Consider the following 22985-nt stretch of genomic DNA (forward strand, 5'->3'; position numbering starts at 1 on the left):
TCTACACAATAATGCTAATGGAAGAAATGTGATAAATCAAATCTTTATAAGAATGAGGCACACAATATCAACTGTATAACCATATTAATTATAACAGACTAATACAAATAGGTATAATTACATATTCATGTTATATATCATTCTGCTATACAATAAAAGCTTTCAATGAACTCTTTACGATACTTTGCTAAAACACATCTCACATAGTGCATTTAAAGTTCATTTTTTATAGTATTCATCTAGAATTATAGGGTAACCATCTTATCTCATCTCATCTTATCTCATCTTATCTTATCTTATCTTATCTTATCTCACTTTATTTTATATTCTGGTCCCAAATCATATGGGGTAAATTTAGGGATCCACAATATCTTAGAGACAACATACAAAACTATTCTCAGCTCAGTTATTTTGCCTAAGAGCCCACCTGCCCGCCCACACGGAACGCCCCTAAACTGAAATGAAACGCACACTGCTATTTCTTTATTTTGGGGGGGGGGGGCGAGGAGGAGTTAAACAGCTGGATTCTCTGAGCGTCTCGTGGCGACTGTACAGCGGGATGAACCACATGTGTGAGTGGATCGGTTCTGTGCAGCTCCGGGAGAAAACAGTGGACTTCAACACAGAGCAGAACCGGAAGCTGGAGCGGAGAGTCTGAGCAACAGGAGTCCGGCGAGGAGCAGCGCTGAGGCGGCAGAGGTGTGGAGCACAGGTCGGCCTCCTCCATATCATCCAGGGGAAAAAACTTGGCAGCTGACGGAGGCAGAAGGTGAGCTGGCGGCTGTAGAGTTGTTCTTCACGGTTGGTCGGTGATTCTTTCTGCAAACAAGAGGGTGAATTTCTGTACGTGTGTAAATAAAACACGAGAAGACCCGTAGTGATGTGTGGTAGATGTTAGTTTCAATGGAAACCAATCATCACACTCTTTCATTGTGTTTTTTTCCTCCTTGAAACACAACCAGAGAGATCCATCCGCTCTGAGATCACAAAGCTTGAAGTACATGATTAATGGAAATAAAACCACTGGATTGTACTGCGTGTGTTTTACCTTTTCAAATATGTCATATTGAGTAACATGAACTAGTATTTCGACTTTTAAACCGATGTGAGCATCACACAACTCTTACTAAAGAGTACAGCTGAAACTAGAAGTCAACTAATCGCTCAGTAGAGCAACAAAAAACCCATCTCCAACTATTTTCGGAATCAAATAATCATTTTAAGTATTTTTTTATTACAAATGTCAAACGACATCTGTTTCAACTTCTCTTGTCAGAATAAGATGCTTTTCTATGTGAAAAAAGATATTATATTAAAATAATATTTTTGTGTTTTTGACAAATCACACGACCTGAAGATGTAATCTGCGACTCCAGGAAACTGCAACAGGAAGTTCTCACTAATTGACAGATTAGACAATAATTAAAGTAAATGTTGGTTGCATTTCTTTCTCGGACTTCTTTCACCGGCAGGGCTTAATGATGATTACTCTCTCTCTCTTTCTTATTTCCGTAGGTGAATGATCCTGACCCACCTCCCATCTCCGCTCATTCAACCAGCCAAGAGGACACATCTGTCCTACATGTGTCCCATCCGCCATCCTCCGCCCTCAAGAACATGAACCAATGCAGGCGTCAGTCACACTCATTTAAATGTTAGAACCACTTGAGCAGATATCACTCGGCTGGCCGAAGAGGAAGAAGAAGAAAGGGACTGTTAAAGGTGCAGGAAGATGTCTGTGTGGATGCTACTGCCTGTGAGCCTCCCAGCTCTGACCATCACTGGGATATGGGTTGTGTAAGTGTTATTTTATTTTTTTGCCAGTTTCTCCTCAGGTCGGCTGAGATTGAACTGGTTTGTCAATTTGTCTGTCGCCCCGCTAGCGAGAAGTGATGCTCCATGCAAGTTCGATTCTATTTCGACGATGACACTTGATGTTGTGCTGCTTTTGTGAATACAACAACTTCTGTCGAAGGGAGAGTAACACTATTTTACATGGGGACATATAATGTTTGTGCTACCAGGTTTTATTACATATTTCTTATCTGTTTTTCCCATACATATTCCACATCACATTATATCTATGTGCTTTCAAACACATTTTTGCTATCTGCATACTCACCGACCAATCACAGCCATTTCCAGATTCCCACACTTCTTTTAAAGCTAGGGTTGGTAATCCTGGAAGAGCTATGCAACCGATACATCCCACCCCCTCCCAGCGGCCCTCTCGTCAAAGCTATGCCTCCAAAACACATGAGCGTGCACAGCCTGACAACTGAGAAGCGGACTTTTCCCTGACTCGGCCAACGTCTCAGCTTCAGTGTGTTTGTCCTCGGTTAAAAAACTTTGGTCATGAGCAGTGAGAGCACCGGCAGGCCGGGGGGGTTAGTGACAGACACCGACAGTACGCTGATCAATCATTTTACTCTGGCCAAAAGAAAGGATTGTGTTTTTTTTGGTCCTGCGGGGGCAATAGACACTGGCTTGACACAGACATGACTTTATTGATTGAAGGTTATCAGGAGGTGAAAAGTATTTCACAGAATATGAGAAAAACAGAAATAAATATTAAAAGGTAATAATGTTTTTTCTGTTTCTGTTTTTCTGAGAAAAACAGAAACAGAAAAAACCTTATTACCTTTTAATATTTATTTATTTTAATACCTAAAAACCACAAGGTCTACTCTACATATCGTTTCTCTTTTATTAGATGCACATACCCAGGCCATATCCTTCACATTACTAATCTGTTATCTACAGTGAAGCACAAACCTCTTGACACCTCAGCCTCTCGCCTGCAGGAAAAGCCGCGCTGCATATTTACTTTGAATTCCTGGGCGCCATGGCAATTGCCATGTGGATTAACTCTCTCCGGGAAGCAACTGGGATTATCTCTCCCTCACTTAAAAGTCAGACGTGCACGTTGGCAGTGTAGCTTAATTATCTGCAGTAATCGGAGCAGATGTACGGCCGGGAAAAGAGTGACTCCTGGTTATGTCTGGGCTGACAGCTCTCTTGTCTGCTCTGTTATTACTGTGGGCGGAGGAACCTAAACCCCAGGGGGAAGAGAGACAGATGGCCCAATTCCAAACTGTCGTAGTCCTGTATATTTAGGCTGCGTGCTACATCTATGATGGGCTGTTTGGGGAGTTCGCAGTCTAATCGGATGCCAGAGCTAACATCTTGCACAATTACTGCTTGTGTGCACGGCCGCTTCACAGTCGGGAGTGTGTATTCAGGTGTGCAGGGCTTCGCTGGCAAGTGGGTCCGTCTAGGTGGAGAACCCGCGGGTTAAATCACTGCCTGTGATCTTGTTTTGGCATTTTTTTCCCGAGGTAGAAAGTTAGAATGGCATACGCTGCTGACTGTCGGTTCCTTTAAACCCATTTCCTTCCTGTTACCTTGACAAGGCGGCCTTGTTTCTAAGAGCAGTCGAGGGTCTTTTATTCCAGGCTCGTGGAATGTAAAAGGATGTGACATGTTGCACAACCCCCCCTCTTTCTCTGTGGCAGAGCAGGCAGGAGTGAGGCACTGGTAGAGGGGTTCACAGGGAATGTAAGCAGAACTTTGACTCAGCATCTGTCAGCCGGCTCCAGAGTACAGACGCAGGCAAATCAGTCTTGTGCCCACACACGAGTCTTGTCTCAGATTCTTTCGCTGACCTTCTACGAGTAAGGAATGTTTTAGAGATCTATCTGGCTCTGCTATGAAGAACACTTGTTGCTGTTTCGGATTTTCAGACGTTTTTAAGCTGTGTTTTGCTTTAAAATGTTTTTTAAATATACCAATGTATACGGTTCTACAGCAGCCAGCCAGAGAAGCTACCAGAGTCTAGCGCATCCTGTTCCAAAATCCATCCAGAGGCTTTTTATGCATCACACCCTTTCCTGTGGTTTCTGTTATTTTTCACCGTCAAACAAGGTTTTTCCATGAAAGACTTTCTTAAATGTTATTCACTGAATCTTGAATGAAAAAAAAACTTGCTCTGTTCCACCTATATATTGCCCACGGACATGTAATTACAGTTTACAACCACTGCCGAGCTTTGATAGAGGTCCAATTATGTAAACAAACCTATTATTACTCAGGCTCCTCGGAAGAATGCACCAGTTTGAGCCGTTTTATTTAGAAATTTCCCAGAGCTGCACTGCCGCTCTTTTAGCCTTTGGCAGACGACCAAACTTACAAAATAGGCCTCAATATGGAAAATGTAACGGCAACAGTTGGCCGTCATTTCCTTTCCTGTATTCTCTCTAATGAAGTCCCCTGATGAATCTCTGCATTTCTGGTTGTTTTTCTTTTGTATTCATGAAGTTGGCGTTACTCTACTGGGGCTTAAGGAGTCGGGGCTGGTGCTCTGCCAGTCTTTTACCTCACGGCCATTTTCTATACCACAGGTTTCCTCAGTGCATAATGTCAGAGCATTGCAGACAACATGTCTTCCATTTGGATTATGTGATTTTTCAAAGGGTTATTCACATAGCATAATGCAACCCAGTATCCAGCAGTCAGTCAATAGCACAGATCACATCCAGGGTTTCATTTGTAAAGAAATTACTTGAGAAGATGAGGAAGTTGAGCCACAAAGAACAGTGGTGTTTTTGGCGGTAGTGTTTTTGCATTGTCATGATCTAGGTCAGAATTAAGTGGTTGCTGTAGTGAAGATTGATGTTTACTTTGACATTTTGTTTGGAGGATGTTGTGGTAGAGTTCTCTGAAGTCACTTTCAGACATAAACCCGAGAATATTGGGCCCATACATTTTCTTTGTTTGGAGGAGTTTGCCTTTCATGTATGAAGAACGCAGCTGGACGTTGTCCAAGTCAGACGCTTTCACAGCAACAGGAAAATACCCAGAACGTTTGGTTGAGGGGGTGGCGCTGGGGTGAAACATGCAGGAGGCAGGACATGATGGATTCATTCTGCTGCCTGTTTTTGTTTACAGCACATGAGCACAAGTTGACATCTTCATCTGCTTCTTCTGCGTGTATGGCTCCTCTCCTGTATGATGTCACATAAAAATGCATCTGTATATTTAATGGGGCTAATGGAGAGATCATAATATTTTTGTTATGGTCACTTCTGTAATGAGTATTTCCTTATTACAGGCTTTTACTACTGCTGCGGTAGATATTGTCGGTGACCTCGTGGCCTGGTTTTTCTTGTAATTAGGTTCTCATTCGTTAACTGTGTGATACTGCCTATCACACTGTAGTATATGTTCCATTGAAGCGTGAGACCTTGAACACTAACTAGGATGTTCCCGTCACTGGATTCTGCTCGTAGGTATTTTTAAATGTGGTCATAATTTCACACCACTTTTTTGTCGCGCAGAAATTTGTTCGAACTTCCAGTGAATCTTGGCACAAAGCGGTGAAGTGTTGCTTACGCGTGTCTATGTGCTTATTAGCAGCCTGTGTGGGTGTTGATGACATGTCACTGCACTTCAAAGACACAAGGTTTGTGGTTATGATACTATCGACCCTGGAAACATTTGTAATTGGTACTTAACCTCCCATTGAACCGACAGCTCAGAGGACAGAGTCTCTGTGGCTGACTGTCTCTTTGTGTCTGTCCTTTTCTGCCAGTTGAAAATACTGTTTTGATCTGTGTGTGTGTGTGTGTGTGGGTGTATTTATATAAAGCGTTTTCTATGGTGACCACTCAAAGTTGTTTACAGTACAGTTTATTCCCATTCACACATACATTCATACAGTGCAGTTATGGGCAGCACATTGAGAGTGGCACAGCAATTGGTTATATAATCTTGCCCATGGACAGCTCGACATACAGAGGGGGAAGACTGGGATTGAACCGTTCTATCCCCTTAGCTGCAGCTGCCTCTACGTGCAGTGTGTGTGTGTGTGTAGTTGTTTATATCGACAATACAATTTGAAAGCACAGTTTGGTATATGTAAATACCTAAAGCTATTCACTATGTTTTCCTTTGTTCTTTAAACTGAGCAATGCAAGACACATTTTAAAGATACATGATTATGCAATGTGTAACTTTGGCTATGATGACGTATGATCTGCTGGATCTTCACTGAGTAATGCAGAACAGTAATGAAGATCAGTTGGTGGAAAAACAACAGCATTATCTCCGATAGTCGTTTTACCTGGAGCTCAACAGAATTACCTGCCCCTTGTGGCTCCACTGTTCCTCAGCAAAAGTCCCCAGGCATTGCTTTTGCATGTTTGTCTCAATCACAACGTACTTCTGTGTGACTTGGACACGTTTGGACAGAGACTGCTGATAATAAAGAGCCTGACACTTCATCCCTAAGGCAGAATTATGTAAACTTTATTCAAAAGGTTAGCGCTGGTAACTACAGCTCAAACCGCTCACTGATTTGTTGAACAATCTTTCAATACAAAATTTATATACTTTTGCTAGGGGAAAACTATTCAGATATACAGTTAAGACATAAGCAGTAATTTATTCAGTTTCAGAAAATTACCTATCCAAATCTTCTCCAGTGGAGAACTTACCTACCAATAGATTCTTAGAGGTTTACTTCTAAACCTCTAAGCTTATATCACCCAATATCTCAACTTATTTCAGTTAATGATCACCAGTATCTTGTTATAAACCAATTTTCCCACCGTTAAAACGTTATTTCAGTTGTTAGAATGCGAAAAGCCGGCGTATGTATTAATTTGGAACAATTACACAATATAACGAACCTTAACGTCTTTATTTAAGGAACAATGAGTCTCACAGTTTGTATCTTTGTTCCTCTTGTCAATGACCACAGTGCGGTCAGTGACCTGATGAAACAAACTCTGCAGCTTTATCTCAGTGTCATAGTCACACCATATTGACTGACACAAGCCAGCCTGTTCTCGCTGACCTCTGAGGTTTGGATAGAGCGATAAGAAGTGATAAGTGAACCTGGTCCTGCCGGTTGATCAAACATGTACAACAGCATGTTAAGGTTTGCAGACGTGGCTTTTAACGAGAAATTAATCACTTTATTTTCTTTGGGAAATACCCCGACACCTTAATCCTGATTTTTTTTTTTTTTGTGTGTGTCTTCTTTGAGATTTAAACACGAGTTGTTTTTTTCTGATTGATTCTGAACTGAGTCACTCTGGATAACAATATCAAAATGTTTGTGGTTTTAACAGTAGAAGTCATTAAACAGGGCAGACTCTCTCACTGGTTATGGATGTGTTTGTAATTTGTCTAATCACACTTCCTGTTTTTCAGGTATGCCATGGCCCTGTACAACCAGCACGTCTGCCCTGTGGATAACTGGTACGTTGCTTAATCTGTCCTGTATCCTGTGCTTCATCTTGCTCCATCATACCTCTGCTGATTCCTTCTCACTTTACAAAATCATACCTTGGAGTCAGGTGATTAGTCAGTGTCAGCATATTTCTCAACAGGATGTAATTACCTCGGTTGGTATTTTAATCACTGGTTTCATATCAACTCAGAAATGTTAGGGACTAAGATCTGAATCAGCTCATAACCCTAAAGAATTAAGTGCAGTAAATTAACACAGATTTAAACTGTCAGTGATGAACCGCATTTAATTTCACCATCCCTTAAAACAAAAGAAAGCCCAGTTGGGACTCCACTGTGTGGTTTGTGTTACTGTGCTGTCAATGACATATTGTTTCCACACAATCAAATAATTTAAATATGATCATAATAATACAAATAATAAATACGTATGCTGTTTTTAGTTTTGAACAAAATCTTGTTGTGGTATTTCCGGAACCAGGGTTTCCGCAGGGTCTTGGTGTAAAATCCTTTTCTTTTAAAGATATTGTGAAGTGGGGAGAGAGAGAAGGGGGGGAAGACGACCAGCGGCCACTGTAGGAGGATTGGAGCCTCTGTATGTGGGTGCCCTCTAGCTCATCATGTAGCAAGGGCGCTAGTTTAGAATTTGAATAATCTTGAGTTTTAGGTCTTAAATACCTTAAAATATATTATGTACTGGATCTTGAATACATTTAGATAAGTGTTAATCGTGTTAACATTCATTTTGCACTTAAGAGAAATGTTTTTATGCAGCATAGATTGTTTGTAATGTCAACACGCTGTATTAAAACTCCAAACTAGACCATCATGGATCTAGTAACTGATACACAAGCATACAAACACAGAATCTCATTACACTCTGTTTGTCTTTGGGGACCATGGTTACCTACTGTGTCTTCCTTTTAGTTTGTGAGATAATGTCGCAACATTAACGTGTTGTGGGAAAGTCTCTACTCAGCCACTTCACTTTATCTTCAATTATGGAGAAGTGTAATTCATTCTGGCACTGTGATAATCCTTCATATCTGACATACTTGGCATAGATGTTACATTTCGTTATTGATTGTCTCAACAAGTCTTAGATTCCACTTATTGAAACCTGCAGTAATTTGATTTTGCTCCATATTTTAACACTGAACTTTGCTCTGTCTTTTTCTTTGTGTGCTTGAATGTGTGCGTGCCTGTTTGATGCTCTAGGTTGTACAACCAGTCGTGTGAAGAGGAGCTTTACTTACAGAGCGGGCCAACCTTGTGCTGCACGCTAGACAATGTACCTCTCATCAGGTCAGTGAGACTGGACTCCTCCTCCTCCTCTGCTCTGTGTGTCCCGCTGTCTCCTCTCTGTCTGTTGGTTTGTACTTTGTGTCTGGTCATTAACAGGAATACTGCCCCATTGTTTTACCTGATTCCTGTCGCCACATTGTTGATAAAATGTGTGCGAGCTGCCAGGAGACAGCTGAGTGTGTGTGTGTGTGTGTGCCTGTGCATTCTGGAAATAACTCGGGGCTGAAATATCCTGCTGCCACCGTGGCAGTCCAGAGGAAAAAACGTGCGTCTGCTTTTAACCTTGTAAACACTCGCACAGCTGAATTGGTTCGGCTGGGAGAAAATCAAGACTACCACTCTTTTGTTTTGCTTCTTGGCTCACACGTCACACCAGTTGTAGAGCGTATATACTGTGGTTTGTATAAAGAACCTGGAGAAGTTCCTGTAAATTCTGCTTATATATAAATATTCCTGCTTATGTTTCTGTTTAAACGCAAAGACTCATGCATATGTGCCCAGAAATAAGTTTCCTTCCAGCTATGTGATTAACCGCAGACTTGGAGAGAAACTAAGAACTGTTAAATGTTGCCAAAGGGCTCTTTGCTGCTGCTGTTGCTTAATTTACTGGTGCAGGTTGAAGAGCTGCACCTTTAACTGCTGTTTTACTCTAGAACTCACCGCCGCTGTGACTCCATCATTCTTTAGATGCAGCCTCTGAAGGATTCAGCCGCTGAATTGAGACACCGCTCGAGTGTTGCAATCAATTAGTTACGGACTGATATCAAACTATGTCAGATAACTATAATAATAATAACAATTCCAAAGAGTTATTCAAAAAACAATGGTTGTAAATATTAGTCTACTGAATTGTGTGTGTGTGTGTCCCTGTATGTCCGTGTGTGTGTTACTGCGGTCAGCTGAGAAGTCTTTGTAGGGAGCAGGAGCTCGGGCACAGACGGCCTGTGTTGACTGTCTCCTGCCTTCCCCTCCTACAAACATTTCCCGTTACTAGAGGGAAGGGCTTCACGACGGGATGTGAGGAAGCGTAGTTGTAGCCCCCCCTCCAAAAACTACCCACCCACCCACCTCCCTTGTTGCCCGAGCACAAGGCATCTCTAACATTATATATTTCTCTAAGTGCACAGCGTGGGAGGTGAATGAGTGGAGCTGTTCCTGTGTGGTGTGAGTAGGTTGATCACAGTGTGTTCTCTCATTTATTTCTGTGTACTCTCTCTTGCAGTAAGTGTGGGACACTTCCACCCGAGAGCTGCTTCTTCAGCCTTATCTGCAGCACCGGCTCATTCATGGGTAAGGCGTCACGTGCACATGCATGCAACAAGCACTCCATGGGTCCTATTTTACACCCAGCGCAAAGTATGATTCAAGTGTCTTTGCTAGTTTTAGACTGAGACTAAGAAAATTGCAGAGGATCATTATACAGCATCCATTATAATAGTATGATAGCAATCTTCTGAGATGTGCACCTGGATTTTAAAGGGAATGGTTGATGACACTCTGATTGGATAATTGCATGTTAAGCCCAAAACGCACCCAAAAGAAACTAAGAGTCTGGTTTTATCCGTTGATTTGGACTTTTCCTAAATACACTACGCAACGCTTCAGACAATGAGCTTACATCATTGGAATAGAGCCCAATTTAAATTCTAGTATGAGTCAAACTGTCACTTCCAAGAGCTTCAACTAAAAGAAAGCTTAATTATACACTGATTTTTTTTGTTTGGTAAAATGTCACATTTTCCCAGAGATCAAGGCAACACTCAAAGATATTGTTAGATAGATATTCAAGTCACTATCATATCATATATCAAAACAAAATCAGGAAAACTTCCTTAAAAGGAGGATTCCCTTCTACTTTCTTTATTTCTTATGTCCAAAACTCCTTCCTAATCTACTGCACCATGAGAGATCAGTTTCTTTGTGGTCGGTGTCGCTTGCAGTAGTTCTGATCAACTCTTTAGTTTATGCTGAGGCTTGGGAGTAGTTTTATTGTCCGTGGAGAAGTTATGATCTCTTGTAAAAACCTACAACCAGAACTGACAAAGAGCCAGTGAAAACCTTGACTGTTTTAAGTAGTCGCCAGGAAAAACATGCATGAAGAGAATGATCTCCCACGTGCTGCTCTGTGTGTGTTTCGTGCGTCTTCACGTGCTGTTCCCTGCGTTAACTGCTGCTGCTGTCTACTCTGATGTAGTTAATGTTCCCCAGCTGTGCCTTAGACGTGTTCTCTCTCTCTGCGTGTGTGTGTGTGTGTGTGTCTGTCTGTGTGTGTTATATATACATGCTTTCTTTACTTTGTCAGTGTGTCTACAGTGATTCTGCGTGCTTCTATTTAAGGCCTGACTGATTGGTCGACTCCGAACTGTTGCTTGATGAATCTGAGAGGGAGGATAAGAAAAATCCAGGATGGGATAAAAACACTTCAAAGATTCAAAAGTTTCTTACAACACAGTGAGCTGTGTGTGTTGCTGAGCTTTAAATTACAGCCTTGGTATTTGCCTGGAGAAAGATTGTGTCATGTATATAGTTTATATATACTGTACACGGACAGAGACTACACAGAGTAATACTATGTTTAAGAGATCCTGCTGCAGCCCGGTGTAAAACATATTTATGTAATCGGAGTTATTTCTTGGTCCATCACATTTCGTGAAACCTTTTCGCTGAAGTTTTTGCGTTAATACTAGTGACAAAAAAACAATAAATCAAAGGTGAAAACATAATCTCATTGGTGGAGGTCAGGATCAATCTTAAGGCCAAGGGCCCCCATTGGCTCCAGGACCTGGCACATTTTGTGCATGCTGTAATCAATCATTGGCTGTCATAGTAGGAAAAGCATGGGTGTTGCTGATAACATTAACAATGGCTCTGTTTAAGTGAATACATCAGTGTGTGACAGCATGACAAATACCAGGGTGCTGAAACAGAAGAAGCTAAATGGAATTCAGCCATCTTTATGTTTATTATATAAACATGTGCTTTTCCTACTGTGACATGTCAGAATTTCTGCTGTGAAATAGAAGGCTTGTTTGGAAATGGGCAAAAGAAGCAGAGTAAGACAAAGCAGTGCGCTTTAGTTGTACTGCACAGTAACACAACACAATTTGATACAAAAAATGTAGACAAATCAATTCTGTAAAAATGTTCTGAGGCAACCAAACAACATAACAGCCAGAAAATGGAGCATCTCAGGGTTTACAGCCTAAAAAAAAGCAGCACAGTGTTGCAGACTTCCTGTCTCCACTGGTGAGTAAATCTGCAATCAGCTGATATCGGCTGTGGCCTGGCCGGTCCGTTTTCATTTCGCTTTAAACGGGGACACACAAACTTAGACATCAGACTGTGCCTCGTGTTTATGTGAAGAAATCAAATCTGCTCTTCCTTTGCAAAAACATAAAAACCTTTTAAACACATGTGTCCCCAATCCTTGTCCAACAGTCGCGTGCATATCAAGAACAGCTGTTTGAACCACATCTCTTGATGGGATCTGATATCACTGCTAAAACAGTTGTTGTACTTAGAATAAATACTCTATACTTTATATAGAATGAAGCTTAAGATGCATTTCCATCGGATCATGTGGATCAGTGACCTCTGCAGGTGGTTTGATCTTTTTTCACTCTCCTGTCGGTGTTAATATCGTATGTTAATGCATTACGGCTCTGCAGAAGTAGGTGAAGTTGATCTGGCATGTAGCTGTACAACAGGCTATTGTAAATAATCTGTGTTTAGCTTCTTGGCCTATTGATTTATGTCGTACTTTGAAGATTGTGCCTGCTGCCGTTGACTCAGGGCTTCGTTCCGCTCTGGGATAACAAGGACCCGATGAACTCCCCATTACATCAGAATTTTTCTTCTTATTCTTTCTTTTTTATCCCAGTCCGCACCTTTCTGCCAGTGTACACACACAATGTTTCAAAGACAATGCCTCCATTCTTTTCCCTGCATACCTCCTGCTGGAGAGAAGAATGCCGCTAGAGTTTTGGGTTGAAACGCGTCCCCAGCAGGGTTTATTTAACTGGGAGGTGTGGTGCAGCCGATGTAGGGATATACTCGACTGCCCCCATGTCTATGTGTGAAAGCAGAAGTCTGTGCCTGTCTCCCCAGGGTTGTATATACAGTGCATTACAGTATTTCCACGCTGTTGCTACGTGACATCCATGTTAGAGTAATGTTTGTGTGTGTGTGTGTGTTTGAGCCAGCTCTCTGCTGCTGTGGGCTTCAGAGAAGAGAATAAAGATCTGAAGAGGCTGTTTGAGAGGCGACCAAAGCTGTGACAGTGTTAGAGACACAAGTACGACGTGTTTATGTAAATGTGTTCCCTCTGCTGAGCTGCCAGCTCTTCCTGACTCAGGAAAACTGGAGGGCAGCTCATCAAACATGTAACCCTCATGCTGTTGGATCCTCTGAGCTAATCGCACATGCACAACATGGAAATGTGAGAAATGTGGATTTTCTAAAGGAGACTAAAGGGGGGGGGGGGGGCCTTGTCTTTAACCTTCAGGCCAGGCTTACATCATCGTAGGTCAATGCCAGCACATGCAGCCACTACTATTTGTTATGATGAAGTGGTCATTTTGTTGGAAATGCTGTATGGAAGCTCCACAGCCAGTCAGTCTGCGGCAGAAAGGCCGAGATGCCTTGATCTCATTAAACAAATGCATTTGACTCGCTCGTCCCCTCAGTCACACAATGTGTTCTCCGTTCGAAAGAGAGAGAGAAGGAAAACAAGATTGTTTCCGAGCCTGAAGACACGTTTTTGTTTTCCATGATTGTAGCTGAAATCACTTTGCCAAGATTTGTTTCGGCACGGAGGGAGCTGAGGGCAGATGACACAAACAAGAACACACACTTTGAGGATTTGAAAAAACAATAGTGTACTTTATATAATTGTATCAAATTACGTTAGCTTCGTATGCATTTCTTGTTTCTGTGGTTCCTAGTTATCAAAACAAAATATTGATATATTAACAACACTCAGTAGAACACAGAACTCTGCCGAGGCCCAGCAGACCCCTTAAATTTAAAGAAGCCTTTTTGCTAAGGCCACATTACGTAGTGCTATTTACCATATAGTGGCTGAAACAGACCACAACAGATGTCCAAACTTTAGCTAGTGGAGACTGAACTTTACACTAATATCTCCTCTCTCTCTTTGAATATGGTCTCTGTTGACACCCTCTTAACGCCTGCCTTTAATGCAACAGGTTAGTCTCTGGGATACTGTACGAGTTTTCATGTCGACACAGGAGAGGCGCGTCGTCCCCTCTGTTTCTCTCCGCCTCCTCTTGTCCACTCGTCCCCTCCGCCCCACTCTCAAGCAGCCCAGTCAGCCTTTGTCAAGCCCCAGCCGTGAGGAGCTAACAAAGAGAAAGCAGGCGGGGGTCAGCTCCTCGGTGCACCAACAATACCCCCAGTCACAGCCCATTAGCACATCAGCAGTCATCTGTCCCATATACTGTATTCCGCTTCTCTTCGCCTTTTAATCTGATGTAAGACTTTGACCAACCCCCCACCCACGTAACGTTGCCACTTTCCCGCCGTTTCCTGCCCCTCACTTGTGAGGCAGAGAAATTCCACTTCCTGTGATTCTCAATCAGCTTCAAAGGAATTCTTTTGTTTCCTGGCTAAATGAGGTGTGCGAGCATTTTGCATTGAATTGAGCCTGGGGGGCCCCTGTGAAATAACCTGTGTGTACGTGATCTTTCTCAAGTCCAAGCTTAATGCTGCTGCTTTCTCCCCTACATGGTTTCACTGTCGGACTGATGCATGATGTCTCTTTATGTCTCTCTCATCCTGCAGTGATGGTGATCGTGCTGCTCCGATATGCTCACGTCATTGAGAAGCACCAAAACTGTGTTCTCAACACGGCGGGTCTCTCCACAGGCTGGATCTGTGCTGCTGGACTCATCATGGTGGGCAACTTCCAGGTATGGTCACCCACTTTATTCAACTACACGTTTCTAGCCCTATTTGTTACCATAAAGCGGATGGATTGAGCCTGTGCCCTTATGAAACCACATTTAACTCCACTAGATCAAGAAGACAATATAATTCCCTTAAAAATCTGTATCTCCCAATGTTAAAGAAAATAAAAAGCTTAAACCTTATCTGGATCCACACCAAAACTGAGTGGGTCCTTCCCTGATCTATTCCCCATCCACCCACCGTTTTTATGGTAATCTGTCCAGTAGTCTTGGTGTGATCCTGCTCCCCCTAACCACTTACCACATACCAATTTCATTAATGCGGAAATATTATTTAAATTAAATAAGTTTTCAGTTTTCTGTGTGAGGATTTTTTTGTCTTCTGTGGTCTAACATCATGTTTTTGGTTTAGGAGCTGAACGGTCAAAACAAGAGAACCAATTGGATTTTATTGGGTTGTAGGATATTTTTATGGGCAGGTTTAATGTTTTATAGACCAGACATTAAAGAAATACACCAGAGCAGATTTATCAATGAGGAAAAGAACCATTGGTGCAGCCTGTTAACAGAAGTGAATTTCACTGACGTCTGAGTATTTCCTCTGAACCGTTCTCACACACACGCACACGCTTACACATACAATTTTCGAATAATACGACATAAGGTTTGCTAATGTCTGTCGTGTAGTTTAGTGTTGAAACTGTGAAGAAGAAGAAGAAACTAACCCTGAATTCCGGTCCTGTAGATATTTGTTCTTTGGTAAAGAATTTCTTCAAGTTTAAATATTTGGAGCCTTGGCTTGAAGCCTAGAGTGAGTGTTTGCGTGGGTTTGTTTGTTCTGAAGAATTTGCTTTGTAGAAAAAGTTTGAGGGAAGAGTTTGGCAGAGGAGCTTCAGAGATAAATGTTACTGACGTTATTTTATTACCAGCATGGACACTGGTCAGTGTGGATACCTGACCTGAGGGCCAGGTTTGGAAAAAAACGTTAAAAGGATATTTGTCAGTGCCTGTCAGGTTCAGACCGAAAGTTGTGGCCTGATTCCCAATCATGTCTGTGGCTACCTAGGTTTAAACCACAAGGGACTTTTAGGCATTGCCTAACCACTTGTCGGCAGTTTGTGATGACGTGTTGGGCAACGCCTCTGCATCCTCTGACTGCATTTGACAGTTGTTCACTGCACGAGGATCACTTTTTCAGATTTGCTTTTAATCAGCAAATCCTCTCGCGCCCTCCCCTCTCAAATTCACTCTGATCTACACACCACTTCATTTCTCTCAGATCCAACACTTTGACTACGAAAGTAAACTGTTCACGTACCATCCAATATTCGCCAGACATTGACCTGAGCTGATGTTGGTCAGTTTGTTTCTTCTGCGAGTGGCGATAATGTTTCTCTGGTGTGAACACAGTTTGTTTTCTGATGAAAGGCGGAATCTTTCTGTTTAGTTTTGTCGCAGTTGTGCTTTCGTCCTTTCGAAGACGTCTGACTCCTATCGTACGCACTCTTGCCCTGTTGACCTTCATCCCGTTTTTTATATATATATATATATATAAAAAACGGGATGATATATATATATATATATATATATGCAAAGAGACTGATTCAAGGTCCTTCTGAAGCTCCCTTTATAATAAAGAAGAAGAGGGATGGCCTAATAGGAGTGTGTGAAGCAGATGTGCAGTTTGTCTCAAAGAGCACGAAGGCCTTCTTCACCTCCTTCCCGCTTCTCCTCCAGGGGCCTCCGCTCTGAAGAACTGCGAGGAATTTTACGGGAAGCGCCAGGGGGAAGTGAGTCATCAAGTCTGGCCATGCATGAAGCGGAGCTGGGCAGACTGGGTGTGTGAAGATGAGGCCCCATACCTAACCAATCACAGACACTCGCTCGCAGAGTCACATCTCTTCCAGTTGGGAACATTTTCAGTGGGATGGAGATAGAGATGTCATTGATAGTGAAGAAACTGTGGACGCCACATGGAAGGAGAAAAAGAAGTAAAATGAAGCTCAGACCCAGATTCATAGGCTGAACAAGCAACCGCTGGCAAACGCTACAGGAAAGAGTAAAACAGCCAAAACACAACACATGCTAACATGTGCTACCGGTGGTGACAACTGCTGCGGGTTGTAGCTGTGTGTTGCACAAGACTTTGGCAGCACGGATGTGGTGTGGCCAACAGGCCCTTTTATTTAGGTCTGATGGTTCAGGCTGAGAAACAGAAGAATAGATGATCACTGCCGCACAGAGGTGGACGAGTGTGACGAGGCTGCGTCGGGAGCTGCCTCCGGAAAAAAAGGTGTCACTCCCCTCTTATGCCCCCCCCCCCCCCCGTTTCTTTGTAGCTTCTTACTTAAAGGGGACATATTATGAAAATTCCACTTCTGTAGTGCTTCTACACGTTAATTTGAGTATCTGGCATGTCTACCGTCCCAAAAACTGTAAAAAAAAAACAACTCCCGCGATTTGTTGTGGTTCCTCTATGTCAGAAACGATAAGCTAGAGTGCGTTGAATGGGATTACAACCGAAATAAACATCATAGTCACACCATGCCCATGTAGGGAGTCTCGCTACATGGCCTTGGTCTTCATTAAGACCCCAAGGAACCATATCAACTGTGGTAAAATGGGCATAATATGTCCCCTTTTAAGGTACCACATTTTAGTCCACGTCATTACTCTCTACGTCCATCAGTCTTTCATCCTCGTCACCTACGCCCTCACCTGCGACCAACAGTGTCTGGTCCTGACAAACTGTGTGAATAACACACATCAAGATCAACAGCAATTGTTCACTTGGTGGTTTAATACGTCATCCAGCAGGTGATGGCTGCAGTTAGCGACAGCATCTGGAATTCTGGGATAGAAAGTATTATCATTATTATAATTAAATGGTGCTCATATAATTGCTAATTCTATTATTGGTAACACCATTACACATGAAGGTATTATTATTATTGTCATTATAGCCATTATGACAGTGCTTGTGAATACAAGTGAATAATGCCCATAACACATACCTGGCTTTCGCTCAGTACTGTAGTTAATCAAAATAGTTTTATAGCTGTTGTCAGTGTGGTTAAGCTTTTGTATGGATACAAGAAGGTGTGTGTGTGTGTCCTTTACTGAGTAACATGTTTGATGTCCCTGTTTGATTTATTTACAGAAGATAAAGAGGTGATGCAGTAGAAGAAAATAGTTACCTACTTTGTTGTATCTATTTAGGAGGTATGAAGTAAAAATAGAAATATGAAATCTCACAAAACCCTGTGGGAACACGCGTAAGGCCCGACAGCTTTCTTCACTCTCAACTCTGGAGATGTCACAGCCAGATCTGAGAAAAGACTCAAATCACCACGTGTGCGTTTCATATCGAACTGTCTGGAAATGTTACACTTCAAGGATTAGCCTACTGCACAAGAATGTTCAGTATGTATAAGCTGGGTCAATGGACAAATGGCTTAGAAGCCAAAACTAAATAACTTCTAGGCTGTTGCTCTAATGATCTCCAAGAATTGTGTGGAACTGTTCCAAACAGAAAGACTTCAACTATCTAGCTCCAGTGAAAACCCCCCAGAAATAACTCTTTATCATCCGTCTAAATTAGTCTGGTTCATGGAGGTGTGTCCCGAGCTTTGGTTAATGCTCTATTGAATCTCTTATCTGTTCTCATCAGGACATTTGAGCTCTCTCTCTCTCTCTTCGTGTGTGTGTGTATGTGTGTGTGTGTGTGTGTCCTGCAGTGGGAGCTGTGGTCACATGCTCCGGAGCAGCTCTTTTGTGTATTGTGTCTTATCGTTCTTGTGACCGTCGGGGGGGGAGAGGAGGTGCTCTGCTGTGTTGCTCGCTGCTGTCGTTTCCTGAACATCACCCTCTTTTTCCCCTTCGGCTCCTTATTCGAAAGAAATAAGAGGCTTTGAACAAAGTGAATGAATAAACCTGACCCATCAGCTCGATGATGAAGCTGTCGTATGTTCCCCCCTTTCGATCTCTGATGTCAGCGGCTGATTTTTGTGTAATTTCCTCATCTCACCCATATCGCTCACCCTCTCCCTCTTTTCCTCAATTGGCAGGTGGATAATGCCAAAGTCCTCCACTATGTCGGAGCGGGCGTCGCCTTCCCCACCAGTATGCTGTTCGTGGGCCTGCAGTCGGCGCTGACCTACCGCCTGGCCAAGACGCAGGGGGAGTACAATGTGGCCCACCTCCGGCTCTGCATGACCCTGCTGGCCTTCGTAGCCTTGGTGCTCAGTATCCTCCCCAGCCAGATGGCAGCCGTCGAAGCTGTCAAGTGCTTCACAGCCCAGCATAGCGCTGCCAGCCTGATATAGAATGGAAACACGTCGTCTAGATTCTATCACAACAGTTTCTCTACAGTATATTTGTGTTTCTATGGGACATGTTTACAGCCATACTGTGGGAATAGATTGATAGAGGGCATGTTGATAATGTCTCAATCAGTAGAAGTAGTTTACAGGAAAAGATAAAAACAATTTTTAAATATGCACATTTACTCTCCTAAGATATTAGTCTCATACATGTGGTAAAGAATTAGCAAAAACTGAAGGTGAACATTAGCTCAGCTACAACAACGGAAACATACTCTGTGTTGAGCAAGAGAGTCTTAGCCTGTTTATAAAGGTCGATGATTTGGCAGCTCCTATAAAGTGAAGCCAAAGCATCTCTATCACCTCCTGGTGGCTGTCTGCAGCATAGAGCACAAATCCCACTTCCCCTTCATGTTAATGGATGCAGGGTTTCTGCGCAGTCCTAAAAACTTTTTGCTTTAAAAGTCTTTAAAACATTGGGCAGTATAAATTGAGAGATGTAAAGAATATTATTTAAAGAGGGATATTCACTACTAGAGTACAAAACCTTATCTTCAATTATGGGGAAGCACTAATGATAACAATAATAGTTCTGTGACTCTTCACTATCAGAAAATGCTCAGCTCTTCACTATATATATTATTCTGTATTACAGTTTCTACACATGTAAAGCTCAGACTTCCCGACGTCGCCCTTCTTGCTGTTGTTGCCCTTAACCATGTGTGCAGGTGGCGTGTTCTTCTGTCAGGAGAGCTTCGTCCTGCAGCACGCCTCAGCCATCTTCGAATGGCTGTTCTGCTCCATCATCATGCTGTTCTACGGGACGTTCGCCTTCGAGTTTGCCAACTTGTCAGGGGACACCATGGCGGTGCTGGCGAGAGGCGGGGCCCTGGGTGCTGCTGGGAGAGAACACAAGGTGGACGCACTGGGAGCCCACCAACCGGAGAACCTGTCCATCCTGTAGCCTCATCGACGCCTCCAGATGTCACACAGATGGCCTGTTCATTCATTTCAAACTCTCGGTTGTAGAATGAGTTTAATAATTCATTTCCAGCCGCGTTGTCTGGTGCGCTGAGGTGAACCAGGCCAGTGCAGCAGCCGCTCATGGTAGAGTGGAACCTACCCTGACGGCCCGAGGGGGTGCAGATCTGCTGCCACAGTGGAGAGCTCCACTTGTATTGATTGTGTCTTTAAAGAACTTGTTTGCATTTTGCACATTGCACAAGTGTGAAACCAAATTTTCAGTATTTTGTCAATCATGAAAACGTGCTCTCCCTCCCCCGGCTGAGATCCTGAAACCTGTTTCAATGTGTGGCCTCGGACCAGTTCTGCTTCACCGCCGCGATGCTAAAGGAGTGAAAGCTGCTGGACGGCCTGGCTGACGGCGTTACAGTGGCGAGACGGCGTGAGAGAGATGATGGTGTAATGGAGGATACGGTCGGAGGTCACATGAACATAGTAAATCCAGAGAGACGGTCCAACAGAGCCGTATATAGATTTTTCAGTCCGTGGTCCGCATTTTGCAGTCATTTAAACCTGCAGTAAGCAATATGTTTGATGATAACAAATCAAATGATTGTTAAATCCAAGCTTCCTCCAGGATATCCAACCACCTGAGAATTAACATCCTGCTCCACATAGATTTTTGCAGCTTTTATCCGACAGAAACTTTGAAAAGCAGAGGACCTTTTTCTCTGGAACTGGATGATTATGATGAAAAGGAAAGTGGATATCGGACTCATATTTTTCAGATGACCCTTAATAATAATGCTGCTCTGTTTCTGCTGGATGTAGAAGTAGCTATAGAAGTTCACCAAAACAGCTAAAAACCACCAAACACATTTATAATACACACGTCAACGACCTTATGTTCGATCTGCAACTCCACATCTGCAAAGCTAACACTCTTTTCTAAGCATCAGGGTCAGGATGCTTTGGGTTGCGTGGCGTGTCATCATATCACCTACAACATGCATACAATAGATCTGGTGCCTCATTAATGCAAACCATTTACGACCAAGTCTCAATGCAGCACGTCAACCTGAAGCCTCAAATAGTTTTGAATTCAACTCCCTCTCTGTAGAGTTTCTGCCAAAGAATAGGAAAAGGAGATGACACGGTGTCCAGAGGCTAAATGCGTGCCGGCTAATTCAAGCCAGAGCTCTGGCTTTATTGAGTTTGGTGACGAGGCATCACACGTGGTTTCAGGTCTTACGCTTGGAGGTCTGCATGTAATTACTCCCCCCCCCCCCCCCCCAACCAGGAGGAGCAGAAATGAGCTCTCACTGCCGAACATTCTGACTTTCCCTCTGGATCTCGGATGTCTCCATAGTTGGAGGTTCTACATTGGGACGAACGGATGAGTAAGAAGGAAGGATTTGTAATGAAACAAGATCCAAGTGAGATGAACTGTCCCGCTCACTGTACGTGCCAAATACCAGTCACCGGTGCTCAAACACAAAAGGCCTTATCCTGTCACGTGTCCCAGAGTTCAGCTGTGATGCTGATGAGTGAAAGCAATAAGACGGAGACGTGGGGTCAGTTTGTGGAGGAGTAAGAGACAGGAGGTTGAATGAACGCCTGAGAATGCCAGGAACTCAGAAGCAGATATTTATCACAACAAGGAAAATCCTTTTGATATCTGTAGTTTGGACTCATGGTTTAGTATCTTCTCTTCAGTCCTCCCTCTTGAGAAGATATTCACATGTTGACTGCATTCACTGACTTTCTATTAAAGTGTTATGTTTATATTTTGAATTTTGTGTAACGTTAACACAGTTTCCTATTTCGGGTGAAAAACCAGAGCGAGCTGCTCAACAGCGACAGGCTTGTTAGTTTGCTCTTTAAAAATATCGCTTCCCCTCACCACAACCACATGTTGTGCAGAGGTTTTTGTCAGTGCCAGTATTATTTGAGTGCAAGTGCTCAAAAGGAGCTTTCTCCAAATGCAGTTTCTCAATCTGTTACAGAGGGACTGAAATATAGTAAATCACTCTGGGACTGAATGTATGAAACGTACTGAGCTGGAGGAGCTCGTGCTCGCTGCTCCCGTTGAATGAGCTGAGGATGAGGTCAGAACCCCAGCAGCTGATCATCTGCTTCTCTCTGCTGGTCAAAGTGCTCATTACACATGAGCTTGTGTTGGGATCACAGCTGTAAAGTCGTATTTCAGTTTGTTTTCTACTTGAAAAAACGTTTGTGTCCACAGACGAGGGTGTTCAGTTTGTCAAATCTGCTTCTGACCTCGTGTCCACACACTACTTCTACATTATGCATTCTTCGAAACAAATCACATATCATATTCAATGCTCTTTTAAACGTTAATAACCGAACTGATGGTGCTGCTGTATCAAAAAAACATTTGATCATTATGCATTCACTAAAAGCTACTTTACGGTTTGTGCATGTTCTGTTCCATTTAAATATTTTGCATCATCTCCTCGGCCTCCTCGTCGTTTCATACCTGTCCTTTCATTTCCTCCTCTCATTTTCTGATCTGTCTGATCTTTGCACTCAGGAAAATGTTACGACACCAGCTGCATTGTTTGATTCAAAGCAGAACCGACTGTTTGCTTCTGCCTCCCGCTGCCTTTTTGTTTTAATGGAAACCGTTTCATGTTGGCGAGGACTCGTTGTGTATATTTTTGCTTTTGTGTAGTGTAGGCGCAACTGCTTTTTTTAAATGTTATTTTTAACTGTTGCAGGATTGATGGTTGACTGGGATGTAATTGATTATTTTTGTTAATCAAAGACTCAGTAAAGCTTCAGAGGAGAATCAACATTCCTGAGCAGTTAGCTTGTGAGGAGGTTTATGCTGCTTCACGCAGACGTGGTTAAATATCTGCGAAGATAAACTAGCTGACTCTTGTGTTCAGTACATGATGTGTGAGAGCATTCTAAGAAACTAACTAGCATCTGTAAACCTGACAGAAACTCAATACCCCGTTTCCTCAGTTAAAATGCAAAATATTCCATATGTGCCTTATGTATTATTTTGATAATGAAACCAAAGAGGTTTAGGATATAAAATTCTATTTTGATGAAAAGTCATATGATTGTATGTGTGAGTATAATATCTATATATGTATAGATAGCCTTTAATGTTAGAAAAAATAAAAAACACATCTAAAAGCATGTGGCATTTCTCCCTTCATTATTTACTTCATGCGAGTTGTGT

The 22985-nt window shown here is 42.7% G+C and overlaps 1 protein-coding gene across 1 annotated transcript; it reads left to right on the top strand.

The window, feature by feature from the left end:
• The first annotated feature begins 484 nt into the window (after nt 1–484).
• On the top strand, nt 485–22942 carry zgc:154058 (Transmembrane protein 150A-like). Its single transcript, XM_053435911.1, has 8 exons — nt 485–769; nt 1516–1797; nt 7216–7263; nt 8473–8559; nt 9782–9849; nt 14362–14489; nt 18554–18731; nt 19537–22942. The coding sequence occupies exons 2-8, from the start codon at nt 1733–1735 to the stop codon at nt 19770–19772; spliced, it is 810 nt and encodes a 269-aa protein (XP_053291886.1). The 5' UTR covers nt 485–769; nt 1516–1732; the 3' UTR covers nt 19773–22942.
• The last annotated feature ends 43 nt before the right edge of the window (nt 22943–22985 follow it).

This window comes from Pleuronectes platessa, chromosome 12 (assembly GCF_947347685.1).
Source record: "Pleuronectes platessa chromosome 12, fPlePla1.1, whole genome shotgun sequence".
Lineage (NCBI taxonomy): Eukaryota > Metazoa > Chordata > Actinopteri > Pleuronectiformes > Pleuronectidae > Pleuronectes > Pleuronectes platessa.

What these genes read in the sequence shown, in the direction of transcription:
- zgc:154058 (XM_053435911.1), top strand. Translation starts at nt 1,733, where the DNA reads ATGTCTGTGTGGATGCTACTGCCTGTGAGCCTCCCAGCTCTGACCATC. An exon ending in ATCACTGGGATATGGGTTGT is followed by an intron (nt 1,798 to 7,215) that starts GTAAGTGTTATT and finishes CCTGTTTTTCAG; the next exon opens with GTATGCCATGGCCCTGTACA. An exon ending in TCATGGTGGGCAACTTCCAG is followed by an intron (nt 14,490 to 18,553) that starts GTATGGTCACCC and finishes CTCAATTGGCAG; the next exon opens with GTGGATAATGCCAAAGTCCT.